General features: G+C 41.3%; 1 protein-coding gene across 1 annotated transcript; it reads right to left on the bottom strand.

Moving 5' to 3' along the window:
* Nucleotides 1-1,143: 1,143 nt before the first annotated feature.
* Nucleotides 1,144-14,547, bottom strand: lonrf2 (LON peptidase N-terminal domain and ring finger 2). The gene is made up of 12 exons (XM_007547307.2): nt 12,982-14,547; nt 8,282-8,400; nt 7,604-7,726; nt 7,357-7,512; nt 6,985-7,210; nt 6,386-6,485; nt 6,138-6,252; nt 5,402-5,523; nt 4,791-4,977; nt 4,544-4,678; nt 4,177-4,326; nt 1,144-4,050 (listed from the first exon to the last, which is right to left on the bottom strand). Exons 1-12 carry the CDS (start codon nt 13,709-13,711, stop codon nt 3,892-3,894), a joined length of 2,322 nt encoding a protein of 773 aa, XP_007547369.1. The 5' UTR covers nt 13,712-14,547; the 3' UTR covers nt 1,144-3,891.
* Between the last annotated feature and the right edge of the window lie 310 nt (nt 14,548-14,857).

Raw genomic sequence — 14,857 nt, 5'->3', positions numbered from 1 at the left:
GCAGTGACTAACTGTCCTACTTTCCCACACCCACATCGCTAAAAGAAGAAGAAGAAGGGGGGGAAGACAGACAAACCTTTTTCCTGGCAGGATAAAAAGTTATTTCAGTCAAATTGCAGAAGAAGTAGTGCTGGTTAAAACAACAGAACTAAATGTGGACTCGTCTCACCAAAACAGATGTTTCAGCTGCCACAGTGATGCTATTGACATTACAGCACCTATATATACATTTATGTACATATATAAAGCATTTGTATTCATCCCTTTTCACTTTGATAAATCTATACTGGAGTGAAAATATGTTTTCTTTTCATTTTTTGCATGTTTTTCACACTTAGGTTTTACAGAACATCAAACCATTTTGAATATTAGTCACATACAACACGCAAAAAGCAGTTTTTAAATGACGATGTTTATCTTTATCGGATAAAAAAATCAACTACAACAATCAAACATCTGTGGAGGAATTTTGACCAGTTTTGTTGTCAAAATGAAGTATCTTGCCCGACAAAAGTTAATGGTTTGTGTATGAAGACAATAAAAAATTATTTTGCTACTTGTTTGGGTGAGGTCCTTGAAATGGTTGTAGCATAAAGACACTGTGTGCAGCTTGCTGCTTTTATGTGCTATCATTAGTTGGAATATGTTTAGGATTTCAGGCTGGACAGACGTCTTAATTACAGAGTGTGCTCCAAACCTATAAACTCACACACAGCTAATGTTAGCTGGCTCAGGCAGGAACAACATGTTGTAATGTTAGCATTTGAAAGTTAGCTTCAATGCTTTTTAACTTTTTCTAAATTTAGAACATTTAATTTATTTTTGAATATAGTAAAAAGTGTTGTTTTTTTTTTCTAATAACAGCATTGACCAGTGCTCAGGCTCTAAAGTACTCACCGTCCACTCAAGTCGTGCCACCAGTTAGCAAACACTGCCCTCTTGCGTGGAAGACCGGAACAAGAGTAGCGGAAGTAAAAGTCTAAAGGTCACCTAGCAACAGAGTCGCGGTACGGATTAGGTCAGCACTCATTTACCAGATAATCTCAGGAGAATTTGATTCAGAAATAATATTCCTATAATACTTTCTGAAATTGTTTGTCTGCTTTTCAGGAGCTAACATCCAAAAGACAAACACAGGATTTGATGGAGTTTCTTTTATTTGCAATAAAAAATAGGTACAAGAGCTCCCTTTACAAATATACTAGAGAATCACAGCACGCTGTGAAAACCGCAGGAGACTCAAACTTCTTGAACAGAATAACATAGAGAAATAATGCACACTAATAATGCAACTACCTCGCGAGCTGGATCAGCCTTAGCACATGCCACTTGATAGGTATATTGCAGTTTCTAAAGTTTCTTATTTAAAACCCCACCAGTCTGCAAATTTAACACCATATTGCTTACGTAAGCCAGGAACCTTCTCGTTTCTCCCAATTTACGAGTAAATATGTTACTGCTAATTTCTTATGAGTGGAAGAGTTTCAGACTGTAGGCACAAACCCCAATAGTATTCCTTGTGCGTGCAAATACAACTGGCTCATGATGAATATGTCCACATGGTACCATTTATCAAAATGTCACGCAAACTCAATTAAAACGTCCCCAGCGGGATGTTTGGACGTGTTGATCCACGCAAATTCAACTTGGACCCCATTCTGCATATATACGGGCTTTTGCTGGCGAGTGAAAGTTTACAAAATCAGTTAAAATTAAGGTGCTGATGTATTTCGCAAAAAGATCTCTGCAGCTTTACTTTGAACTGAATCTTTATGCTTTTTTTGTTGTTGCTTTCATCAATGTGTAAGAGGCTGTGTAAATTGCATGACTGAAAAAAAGGAATAATCTCTGCTTCTTCAATTTAAAAAAACAAAAAAAAAAGATGCATCTTAGACTTACACATAAGATAAAAACTAAGGTAGTAATTGGGCCATAATGGTGACTTTTATTTATTTTTTGTTCACAGCAAATGTCTGAAGAAGCAAAAAATTAAAATTATAAATTAAAAAAAAAAAACAGTTTTCAAGGTTGCTTAAATATAAATAAGTCTTATTGTTTATACGGAAACCCCCGTGGGGTGGGAATTGCATTATTATTGTGTGCAAGGTAATATTACAGACGGTAAAAGAGAAAGAAGACAATGAAGTTGTTCCTTGAATACATTAAAAAGGCCTCTGAATTACATTGATATACATACAATTCACCCAAATTATACACACCGACACCCAGCTACAGGCAGAGCAGAGAGACACAAACAGAAGAGTACACTTACAACCTAAACCTACGTCTGTTTTGTCCCGGCGGTCTGCTACAATAGGACACAACGTGCCACATCGGCAACATCTGGATGAGTTTCTATCAGTCTGTCCATTAATGCAACCAGAGTTTGTGCGCTTCACCGCAGCGCAAGTTCTTCGATCTGTTCAAGCCAGGATAAAACAAGCATTTGCACGCTGTAGTCTAAAGTTTGTACTTTAACATGAGCTGGATCACATCCTCGCCCACGACAGCTGCCATGATAAGAGACGCACCGAGGAATTGCCTGGTGAACGAATTGGTAGATTTTTATTATTTCTTTTTAATCTTATTGCTCCTGGCTGGCAGGAAACTCAGAAATCTGTTCTTTTTTTCCGATCTCTGAACGCACCTTGCATAAAGCCCTACATACCAGTTAGCGCTACTGTCAACGCTCTTTGGTGTGGACGTTGTCACAGAGGGAAGAAGTCTCAAGTAGTTAGCAGTAAAGTAAAAAAAAAAAGAAAAACTAAATTTAGTCAAATACGTCAGAAAATATTTAAGATTCTATGACAGAGTCTCATCTTTGGTTCAATAATTTTCAATAAAATAAAATTGGAGCATTGAAAGGCGTATCGTGACCTCATAACACCTGACAGCATCAGTTAAATTTAAAAATAAAAAAAATTAAAAAATCGGTACCGGCCAAAATCATGATCGGTGCACCAATAGTTTCATTGTTCAGAGCGTTTACCCTCCGGCTTGAAACAGGCTGGATTTGGAATACATTTTGGAAATCTTGTTTCCAGGCAACTGCACACACTTTCTCTTCCTCACACTCACAGTCACACACACACACACACACACACACACACACACACACACTGTAAAGCTGCCTCCTGCTCACATAGCAAGGCAAGAAAAAAGTATTTTTAATGCTGTTAGTTCTTTATCTGAGTCTGTAAAAATAGTATAAGAAGTTTTGCCAAAAGTGGAAATTGGGTACAAAATTTGGCTCGGTGCGTCTGTCGTCATGACATCGTCCTCAGCTACACATCAAACGCCTAGCCTGGTTTTGGCTCGGTCAGGAATACTTAAAGTGAGGCAGCAGTTGCTAGTTCTTCTACAAGGAAATTTGTCGAACGTATTTCGGTAAAGTTAGTAAGGCAAAGGGGGTGAGGGGGAGGAGAAATGGAAAGGGAAGAAAACGTTCAGTACATTCATTATATACGTCGCTATGCAAAAAAAATCTTATGTTTTTGCACAATTTTTCAGCAGATTTCTGTAGTGGACCGTCTCCTGCTTCCCTCTCTGGTGAATACTGCTTAATGTGCGGCAGGAGGGGAGTTGTTATTCATCCTGACGCCGCTTTGCTTTCTGCAAGTTGTTCCTTCAATGAAAAAGTCTGCCACATCTTTACAAAACGATGTGATGATGATGATGACTCAAGTTTCTTTTGTTTCCCCTCAACCGACCTGATGCCATCAGCAGAGAGATGTGCTCTGAAGGGCTACATGTTCATCAACATCTCAGAGTGGACCGACACGGGACTAAAAGGAGCGAACCGAAACGTAAACGGGTGGAGTCAAGACGGCGTGAAGGGAAATCAGACTTCTGAACTGCATAGACGCTCGAGCTGGTCGACACGAGGCCGAATCACCGCGGCCTCTTGCGGGTGACAAAGATGAGGACCCTTCGGATGGCGATGAGGCGGTCCTTGAGGGAGTTCATGGCCAGGATGGTGAGCTGGGCTCGGTTCTCCAGCGGAAGGACGGCGAGCAGCCACCAGCACCAGGCCGGGCCTTCAGGAACCGCCTGCAAGGGGAACAAAACCAAACACAGACACTGGTAAATGCCGGGGACGCACCGATTCGCTTCCGATACCGATAATTGAGGTTCAGTATCGGCTGATTCGATACTGAAAACCAGTGCTGTGCTGACCTGTGGGTCCAGATCTTTACTGGGAAGATGTCCAAAGTGGCTGAGGATCTGACTCTTCATGTTGTCCTTCAGCGACGTGAACCAGTTGTTGGCCTGATCGTACACGGAGTCGTGCAGCTTCAGCAGCTCCACCAGCTCCTCCCCCTCAACCTGATTATAAACACAGTTTTTAATTTCATATAGAACAGAAGAAACATCACTTGGACAATTGCTGATTAAAAAAAAAAAGTGGATTTATTTAAACATAAACCGATCTACTGATCATCTAAAAAGGCTACAGTGCGCGTTTTCTTGACCTCAAAAAAAAAATTCTATTGAGATTTTGAAGTGTGAGATCAGAACTACTGCAGAAATGATCAGAGCTCACCTTCCTGTCCTCCAGGTACTCTATCTTAGCGGTGTTGTAGCCGTCTCTCTGTCCGTGGCTGAGGACCTTGAACCGCGAAACTCCGATAGTGTCGACCACTGAGCGGCCGTCGGGAAAGAACTTGACATCACGCACCTGCAAAACAATCCAACTAATCAGGTCTGCGTCGCGTGAAGTATGAGGAGAATCTGCAAAAATGAATGGGATTTTAAAGGTGGACTTTTCTGGAAAAGCGCTGGTCACCAACCTCCAGCATGCAGCCGTAGTCGGCAAAGCCTTTGAGCTCGTCGGCGATGCACATGCCAAACTGCTTGGTGCCCGTCTCCATGGAGCGGCGAATCATGAGGCGGTAGCGCGGCTCAAAGACGTGAAGCGGGCAGGGGATGGTGGGGAAGGCCATGGTGCACACAAAGATGGGCACTTCCTGGTTCAAACTGCAAAACACGGACAGGATAAATAATTACCACTGAATGCAGATTTTTTTTGTAGTTCCAAAAGGTTTAGAAATGTTGTAAAGGCTCCATTTAAAACCAAAGAGAGTTGCAGAGAATAGGCAACTATGCAAGTTTATTGTTAGGGAGCTCAAGTAGCTTGAAAAAGAAAATGAAGCTAATATTCTTCCTTTGTAATTTCTGGAAGGAGGAATGTTGTTTACTAATTGGAAAGTTTGCAACTGATAGCCAGTGTGTGCTTTGGTTGCCAGGATACAATGCTTGGATCAATACCAACACAAAGACAAAGAATGATCATCTTTAAACTTTAACATTTTTTCCTCCAAACTATTGTTCTCAAATTGAATTAACTACATATATTAACCCTTTGATGCTTTCAGGTGTTTGTGATTTGTGGGAAACTAACTTTGACAGCTCCTTCATTTCTTCCTCATGGATTTTCTTCCGCTCAGCCAGTTCGTCTCCAAGGTAACGCTGTAGGACTTCCTCCATCAGAAAGGTCTTTTTGTAACCTCTGCTAGCGAGAAACTGTAACAAAATACAGAGAACGAGTTACTACTTTAGTTCGTTCCCTTAGACAGGACGGCTGCAAAGGCTTTATGAAAGAACGTCTTTACAGAATTCTGAATGTCAAACTCAAAATACTGAGGTTCACTAGAGATGTGAGTGAGAAGGAAGGAAGAAAACGAGAAAAATAAAACAAAGAGAAAGGAGAGAAGAGGGAGACAAAAAAGAAAAAACAAAAAAGAGGAAAGGAATGACAAATAAGCAAGAGTGAAAGAAGAACGAAAAATATAAAACAAAAAAAGTCAAAAGAAAAAAGATGGAAAGAAGAAAAGAGAAAAAAGGGCAAAAAAGAACAAAAAAAAGCAAAAGAGTGAAAGAAAGAAAAGAGAAAGAAATAAAAAGTGAAAGAGCAAAAGAAAAAATGACCAAAGAACAGAGCAAAGAAAAAGCAAAACTATGAAAAAGTAAATAAAAAGGAGGAGGAAAGAAAGAAACAAACAAAAAACAAAAAGTAAAAAAACAAAAAGAGAAATTAGTTCTGAAAGATGTGGAATTTTCCCGAGCTGCACAGAACCGTATCTGTAGCTGATGCCAGTTTTCCGTTCAGCTCTCTGCAGCGTAGCTCAGCTGTGTACCTCAGACAGATTCTCCTTGCACAGAGGGCAGTTGGGGTTGTGGTCCAAACAGCGCTCCAGACATTTGAGGCAGAAGGTGTGACCACAGGGAGTAGCCACAGGCTCATAGAACAATCTGAAGAATAAAAAAAGAAAAGCAAACAGTTAACCTTCAACACTGTCCACTCTGTTTGCCTGTTTGAAGCTATAAAATCTTTGCATATTATTGTTAAATTTGAAGCATGTGATGAAAAGTAAACTGTATTAACCTCATGCAGAGTGAGCACTCCAGGTCTCCACTGTCCAGTAAATCAACAGGAACCACTCTGCCTCCGCAAACTGAAGCCGTCTGAAACGCCTTTACATCATCTGGAGAAAAACAAAAATAATAGTTTTTAAAGACAACATGTCCTCTGGTGTTGAAGTGCACCATAATACATGTGCAACAGTTTTTCATAGCATTGCTCCTGCTTGGTTCTCTAAAATGTGAAGCGTTTTCTCCACTTATTTACATTCAAGCTTAAGCTGTTGGATCTGACAAAAGGAAACGCGTTGCTGCACATTTAAAATGCAGCACGTTTTATCTGAAAATCCAATGAATGCAGTTCATGTAAGAAACCACAAGAGGGCGCTCCAACATAACAGTATCTCTGTTTTTTGGGGGGCTTGATAACAGCTTGAGATGACCAAGCTGTACAAAATGACACATCTAAAACCACCTGCTTGCATCATTATGTCACTGTCAATATATTACTTGAAACTGGTCTCAAAACATAACCATTTATCAGAATAATAAAACAATTTATCACTCAGTAAAACTTGTATTGGTGACAGGCCTCTGTCAGATTGCTGTGGGATTTTCTCCTACCGGGTTTGGAGAGCTTGGATGGAGGGTTGAACGGCGCGGCGGCTCCGTCACCGCTGTGCTTCCTTTTCAGGCCACCGTGGGGCGCTGGCAGTGAAGCCAAAACATTGGCCAGACTTTTGGAGCTGCCTTCCCCTGCAGCCAGGTCCGACTTAGCGGGAGACATTGGAGAAAGCTCGGAAGATGGTCCGTCCATGGGGGGGCTTTTTGCTACACTGAACTCTGAATCCTGCAAATTAGACAGAATGAGAAGCTGCAGAGTGAGTTTAAGGGTCCTCGTGTCAAACTGAGATATAAATGTGCAGAATTTTAAAAGAAACTGCAGGGGGTGAATCGGAAACGTGTCGACTGCTGCTGCACTGTGTGCACATTTACCTGTGAGGAGCAGTCCGTTTTCTGCGTCAGCGGCCTCAGCGACTGGAGCAGGGCGGGGGGTTTGATCAGGTGGGTGGCCAGCCCGCCCTGCAGGGGGTGCAGCGGAGTGGGCATGTCCTCGTTCTCGAACACGGAGGAGAACACCGCGCTGAGCACCTGCGGACAAAACCGGAGACGCTCAATCGGTTACGTGGGATGAGGCGAACGGCGACCAGCTGCTTTGTTGCCATTGAGTCGTCTGTCTGACCTTCTGAGCCTCCAGCTTCACTTTGGTCCAGTCCGGCTTCAGCGCCAGACACAGGAAGTATTCCTGCAAGGCCTCGTCGTTCCGGTCGGCTTTACTCAGCGCCGTGGCTTTAAGGCAGTGAGCCTGAAACGCACAGGAAAAATTCAGCAACTGCAACACGGTATTCCCACCGAACTCATCATTTCAAACAATCAAAGGCCGACTGACCTCACTTCACTAAATCTACTGCGATTTCTAACTAGCCGTTAGCAAACGCTCTGTTAGACATGCAATTGTTCCTTTCATCTTAAAACAGGAAAACCCATTTAAGGCATATATTTGAAAAATAAAAACTGTTTGACCTGAATTAATTTGAAATATCTAAAGTTCCAGATATACAGATGAAACAAATAAATTATACATTATTAATCGATTACTGAAATAATGGTTATTTGAGATTTGACAGAACTTAACCGAAGCTGAGGAATATTGGCTCTAGTTTAAAAAAAAAACTGAAATAGATCTAGTAGCAAATTTGCTAAAATAAATATAATCTAAAAATCTGTGTACAATAACGTAACAAAGTCAGAAACTAACATTTTTCCTAATTTTGCCCTTTCCTACCTGTCCGCACCTGGAAAAAAAGCTCTTTATGCATCCAACTGAGTCATCTACATTAATTACAAAACGGAAACTCACCTTTGTCCACAGCGGTTTTAACCTGCACAGACTGTTGGCATCCTGCACCGCCTGGTTGAAGTTCCTCATCTCCATGTGCAGTTCAGCTCGTTGACATAGCAGTCTGCCTGAAGAGGGCGCTGTAGACACAGAAATAAAAAAAAAATAAACCCACAGAGCAATGTCAGACAGTCTTCCATGGGATAAACCTTTTTTTCTAGGTCAGACAAGTGAGGCAATAAAGCAACAAAGTGGAGCGTCACCAGCTTGGGACATTGTGTGCAGACCATTACAATATCTGAGTCAAAGGAAATAACAGTCGCCCTGGTTTAAAAAAAAAATAAAAAATAGACAGAATAAAATCAACCTAATATTATGTAGGATCAAACAGATTATGGTACCACTTTAAGAGCTGAATTCAAAAAGATTTAACATTTCTGTTGCTAACTACCTGTGACTGACAGGTACTTCTAAAACCAGAATAGCTGGTGAACGACTGGCTCGGCCTGCAGTGACTCTGAGGAATTAGTTTATGACGCGTGCAGACGGACGAATTCACGTGTCCCAAATAAAAAGTGGCTGCACGCGTTTTGGAACAACAAACAACGTCTGACTGTACTTCCTCTTGTACACGGCTGAAAGCAGAGAGGCTACGTACCAGCACGCATAAAAGCTTCCTTCAAAGTCAGAAGCTCACACTTCTCTTTAGTGTTGGATTCATTCAGTTGCCCCAGTTTGAACTGTGTGACTTGTGTCAATGTTTTGGGTGTTCTTTGACAAACATCTCAATGATTTCCAGGAATTTTGGCCCTTTTTTTTTTTTTTCCCCCCAAACACAACTGGTGTGAGTGAGTCAGGCTTGGAGGCCGCCTTGCATTCAAACACCTTATTTTATCTCTGCCAATGAATTTGGGACAAAGGTCAAAGCTTTGGTGGGCTCTAGAAACCGCCGACTTGTTTTCCTTGTATTGGTCATTTTGTAGCCAATTAGCTAACCTTGTCAGCGTTTAGCTTTCTATCTGACGTCTTCAGATGTTGCTTCAAGATTTCCGCATAATGGACTTTCCGCATTAATTATATGAAGCGCACTAGTCCCTCGTGCAGCAAAACCCCTACAACAGAAGTGTAATAGCCAAATGCCAAATAGTCTTTTGCTCTGTGAGCGGCCTTTCATGTCGGTACAGGACTCCTTTCACAACATTTCTTAGATTCTTTCCAATATAATCTAAATGTATCATAATCCTAATATACGTCTGGCTTTCCACAAGGTAATAAAAGGAAACTCTTACGACTCTTGCATTTAGCAAATATAAATAATTCTAGCCATCCTAACAGGAAAGCGTTTAATCTAATTTAGCATCAGAAAGCAAAGGAAACAAGTAAGAGTATTTTTGTATTGTACAGTTAAACTCCAAAATACTTTTAATAGTATTTTAGAACAGCCTAGCCAAAACTCTGCGAATCTTTTTGGAGGGAGCTGAAGGTTAAATCTGCAACAAAGTAATTGGCTGAATAAAAAAAATTATTTAAAATCGAAATCTTACGAGGCTTATGAATAATTTTATACTGAAGAGTATGTTAAATTAGATTCTAGAATTACAATTTTAGTGAGTGTTTTTATCTGCGAAACCAAGTGTAGTGGTATGCCGAGGTCTGTTATTTTGTTCAATTTATAATTTTTATATAGAGATTTGCAGACTTATTATGGAGTCAAACGTTGGCACGTCTAAAATGCATTTATTTTCTTCATAAAAATAAAAAAAATCAGATTAACAGGAAAGTGTTGAACACATCCTGTTGTTACCATCCACTGAATGGAATCAAAATAGTGACAACTTCCCAAAAATAATTGTACAACATTGTTTTAGTGATGAAATTATCTTTTTTTTTTTTTAATGAAACTCAGCCTACGTTAAAAAGCCCGTTTTGGCATCTCACCAATTAGAGGAAGTATAAAACAATCATTTCTAGTCTTGGGTAAGATGTGTATTTGTATTTATGATGCAGTTCCAGCTGTGCTACATGAGAAGGCCTCCTGCTGTCTGTTCTGGGGAAAACAGAGGCTTGAGGTGACAACGCTTCCTTCTGTCATCCAAAGCAGACAGAAGGGAATTAGTCAATATTGATATGCAAACTAAAATATCTGCATCCCTGCCACCGGGATTCTCAAATAGCTCCGATTTTAGGCTTCAGCCAATCACTCTCCAACAACCGAGGCTAGCATAAGATGGCCGCCGCTGGAAACGCAGATCATGGATTCTAGTGTAACCTAGATATTCAGCCAAGAGTTGCTCAGAGCGGAACGCATCACGTTACAATTGTGACCCAGAGTCAAGTTCAATGATCACATGGCACAGATCAGCAGAGTCCAGCCATACGTTGGTGGTGTAAAAACACAAGCTTTATCTTGCCGACATGTCAAGTTCAGTTTGGTTTGCTTGTTGTTCTATTGTGCGATTCCTTTTTATTAATAGTATGGCAGTTTTAGGTTTCCTTAACATGGCAGCGGCTTGTAGGCTGTTCTCACAACACCTCCACATGACAATGCGGCAACGACACAATGGACTACGCTTCTAAACACAAACCTCCGTGTTGAGACAGCTAGAATTTTATTAGCATCAGGAACAAGGATTCAATTTATTTTTTTAAGCCATAAATTCTTTTTATGGCTCCCACCCTCTAAGTGATAAATCCTTATCTATGATTCAGAGTACATTACATTATCACCTTGTTCAGGGGGAAGTCCATTTCCTGTTGGCACAAACATCACTTTTTATGGATAAAATTACAGTCACATTTTTTTTATGCTATCTAGAGTGAAGAGAAGATCTGAAGCTTCTTAACAGCGATGTTTGGGGATAAAATTACACCTCGAAGGTCTATTATTACAAGAGGTCTGATGTCTTCGACTACAAGCAGCTGACTCACTGAGGCAGTCACAGGTTTAAAAGGCATTATTCAAAGAGAAGCGAGCGCAGCATGACGACGGAAATGTCAACAGTCTGTAAACATGGTCAGAAGGGTTGAAAAAGAACAACGTAGGAACGCAGTGCTCTGTACGAAAGCCAACTTGTTCTGCACAATCTCTTTTTAAGGTTTTTGTGCCGAAAGTGATCTTTATTGATAGTTACCAAACAAGAAATGGGAAGAGAGAGAAGAACTCTCTCTACCCACCAAGTCCAGTGGTTGGGTGCCAGGGCAGTCATTCATCCAGCAGCTTGTCGTGTTTTTGAGTTAAAAAATGTTTAAAGTTGACAGGAAATTTGAAAATATCACTTGATAATCATGTGTTATTGAAAGGATTGAAGATTAATACCAACTATAAAGTCTTAAAAATACAAACATTTTAAAAAGACTTAATAAATAAATTAAATAAATAAGCCATGCTTAGCCTGGTGAGGGCACAAGAAAAGCCTGGTGGCCCGCCAGGCTTATAATACACCTAATTGTCTCTCCTTTACATACAAGAAATGAGCCAACTGCTGGTATCAATATATCTATTTAACATATCAAAGCTTTCACTTAAAACAAAAACAAAAAAAACAAAAAAAACACAATGAGATCACTTTTGATATTTTTAGAATTTTGCACATTTTATTTGGGTTATCAAAGTGTGAGAATCACACACTGATCAACTCCTACTACTTTTACTACCTCTCAAGTCCATTTCCTTTCCTAACTACATATAGTCTCTATTAAAGAGGCATAAATAGCCTAAATAAAAGGAATACTTTAGGCAAGAGGTGCATTTTTATTTATGGCACAGTTACGCCCATGTTATACGAGACAGCAGAAGGCCTCCTGCTGTCTGTATTGGGAAAACAGAGGCTGGCAGTGACAACACTGTGAACGCACTCCATCCTTCTGTCACCCAGAGGTCTACACAACACAGAAGGCATGAATCAATATTGATACGGAGAGGAAAATATCTACAGTGGTGCCAACAGAGCGCTGGAAGACAGTCATTTTGTGCTTCAACTCCAGGCACCAAGTGGGAAAACTGCTGGAAAAAAAATCAATAATTTTAACATGTAAATATATAAATATATAGGCCAGAAGTGGGGAGGGTTTCAGCTCAGATTTTCTCTGGCTATTCAAATTGTGCAACGTGAGCCCCGCCCGGGCCTGTGGTTACTGAGGCGTGCTGACACTCTTTATATAATGCCAGAACATAGGAGAACATTCTGCATTTTGGCTCAGCAGCTTTACAAATTATTAAAACAAAAAAAAATGCTAAAAATTGAGCAGCATACACCACATATTTGTAAATTCATTTAAATAAGAAGGTGCAGCATTTACATGTTATGAAAGCTGCTTTCTGTTATCCAACACAGCTTGTGAAACACCCCTACAAGAGAGCAGTGAGGATGACTTATTTTGTCTCTCCAAAAAAAAAGTCACATTTGCTACAAGACAAAATAAAAAGTGGTATAATGACGTTTTGTAAAAGGTAAGTAGGATAACTAAGTAACTGGCATCAATGCAGTACCTCAATAAAAAGCCTATCTTCTAAAAATAGAAGATATGGTATGAATAAGGGCCTGACAAGCATTATGAGACGCGTGCTACTTAGGTAACGAAGGACAGTGCGTCACATAACGAACCAGCAGAAGGGCGCCAACTATCGTTGACACGATGAAGTTGCACTAAAAGTAGGTCACTTCAGCTTTTATTGCAATGTATACAAGCGAAAGAAAAAAAAAAAGAAGTTCCATACTTACCTAAATCTACTGCTGCATTGTACCGCTCCAAAGCGTCCGCCAGGTTCTGTTTACTCCACAAAACTTCCCCCTCGATCCACATTTTCCTGGCTCTGCTCTCAGTTTCAAACAGTTTGTCCAGCAGGCCGCTGAGAACCACGTTAACTTTCGGGTCGCTTTTGCTCGGCTTCTGTTTACAGCTTGTACAATCTTTGACGGCGTCGTCTTCCACGCATCGCTTACAGAAAGTGTGCCCGCACTCCAAAGTTGCGGGCTCTTGCAGCAGGCATTTGCAGAGGCGACAGGAAAACAAATCCAGGGCTTCATCTTCTTCGCATTCCCCGTCGTTATGAGCCCCGTCCTGCCCGCTGCCGCTTTTAGTCTGCCCGTTTAGGATCACGGGAAGACCCAGTTCTTTCAAGCGGAGCGTCCGGGCGATGGTTTCCACCAGGACGGGCAGCTCCTCCGGGCGCAGCTTGCCCAGGTTGGCCGCTGTGCAGTACGCCTCCAGCGCTTCTGATATCCGCCCGGCGCGGGCGAGAGTGTCGCCCTTCCGCAGACACAAGCCCCGGTCCGGCTGCTGGAGGTCTGCGAGCTGGGAGCTGTAGATCTCTACGGCCAGGTTGAAGTCTCCAGCCCGGCTGGCCTCCTCGGCCACCTCCAGCATTTCGGGGCAGAGCCCCGCGGCTCCAGGGTTGGAGAGCGGGTGGAGGAGCAGGTCGCCCTGCTGAGGCAGAACTCCCGTCTCCATCTTCTCTCCTCACAGTGATTTAAAAATATATATACACGAGAAGCTCAATGTGTGTCTGACCAAAGCAGACAAAGTTCTCTACTATTATATTTCACCTTGCTCCCAAAATGTTCATTTAAAAGTTTTGATCCTAAGACAGACCACTTCTCTGGCTGCCCCGCAATGACGGCCATTGGAGAAAGGTTGAGTCTTTTTCCAATCTATGCGACATAAAAAAAAGAAAATCCCCAAAAATATAACAATAAATTAGAGTACAGGCAAAGGTTTCTCAGGAATTGCATTCTTTAACCACTCCATGTCAATCATGCTACCCACTACTAAAAAAGGAGACGAACAAAAAACAGAAAAGTCGCACTTCTAAGGGGCATTAAATTGCCCCAGAGGTGTTTTGTTACACCAATACTAAATCCTTCCAGCTGAACCGAAGTGAAAAACTTATTCAGCACCTGGTCACGAGCACAAACTAATAGTTGAATATCAAACTCGTGTCCGATAATTAAGTTACCTGAACAAAATCAGTTTGAATTCAATAAACATTAGCTACAGATCTACGAGCCTGTTGTGTTTATATAAGACAGCCAGTGAGCTTTAGCTAACATAGATTAGCTAACACCGACTGCTCCTTTACCGCTCGCCGAACTCCTCAAACGAACTCTTTCAGACACAATATTCCCAAATCCTTGTCCGTTAACGACTCCGGTAATCATAAATCCCGGCGAAAAACCGAAAAAACACGAGTTAAACCAAAGGTTCCATCGAGGAGAACATCTTATATGCTGGCTAACTGTGTCCGGCTGCTAAAGCTGCTTTGGATTTCATATACAATTCGCCGAAGCAGGCTCAAGACACCACGTGATGCGCGAAAAGAGTTTCTATTGGCTCGTTATGTGGCTCACTTATATAACTTAATAATATTGTATAACCCTCTCGCTGACAGCAGAGAATGGCTTGTTTTTTGGGTTTGGCAGAATAAGTTAACAGTTATTTGTTGTGGAGAGGTTCCACGCGTGATTTTACAGCACGACACTTCTGGGACAACCAGGAGAAAGCGTCGTTTTTGCTGTAGGTCACGCAGTTCGCCCCTTGAATTAGGGGCACAGTTGTTCTGGTTGTGGGCTTGATTTATTGTTTTATGTAATGTTTTAT

The sequence above is a fragment of the Poecilia formosa genome, unplaced genomic scaffold (assembly GCF_000485575.1).
Source record: "Poecilia formosa unplaced genomic scaffold, Poecilia_formosa-5.1.2 Scaffold19, whole genome shotgun sequence".
Taxonomy (NCBI): Eukaryota; Metazoa; Chordata; class Actinopteri; order Cyprinodontiformes; family Poeciliidae; genus Poecilia; species Poecilia formosa.
This window is presented reverse-complemented; position numbering and strand designations above follow the sequence as displayed.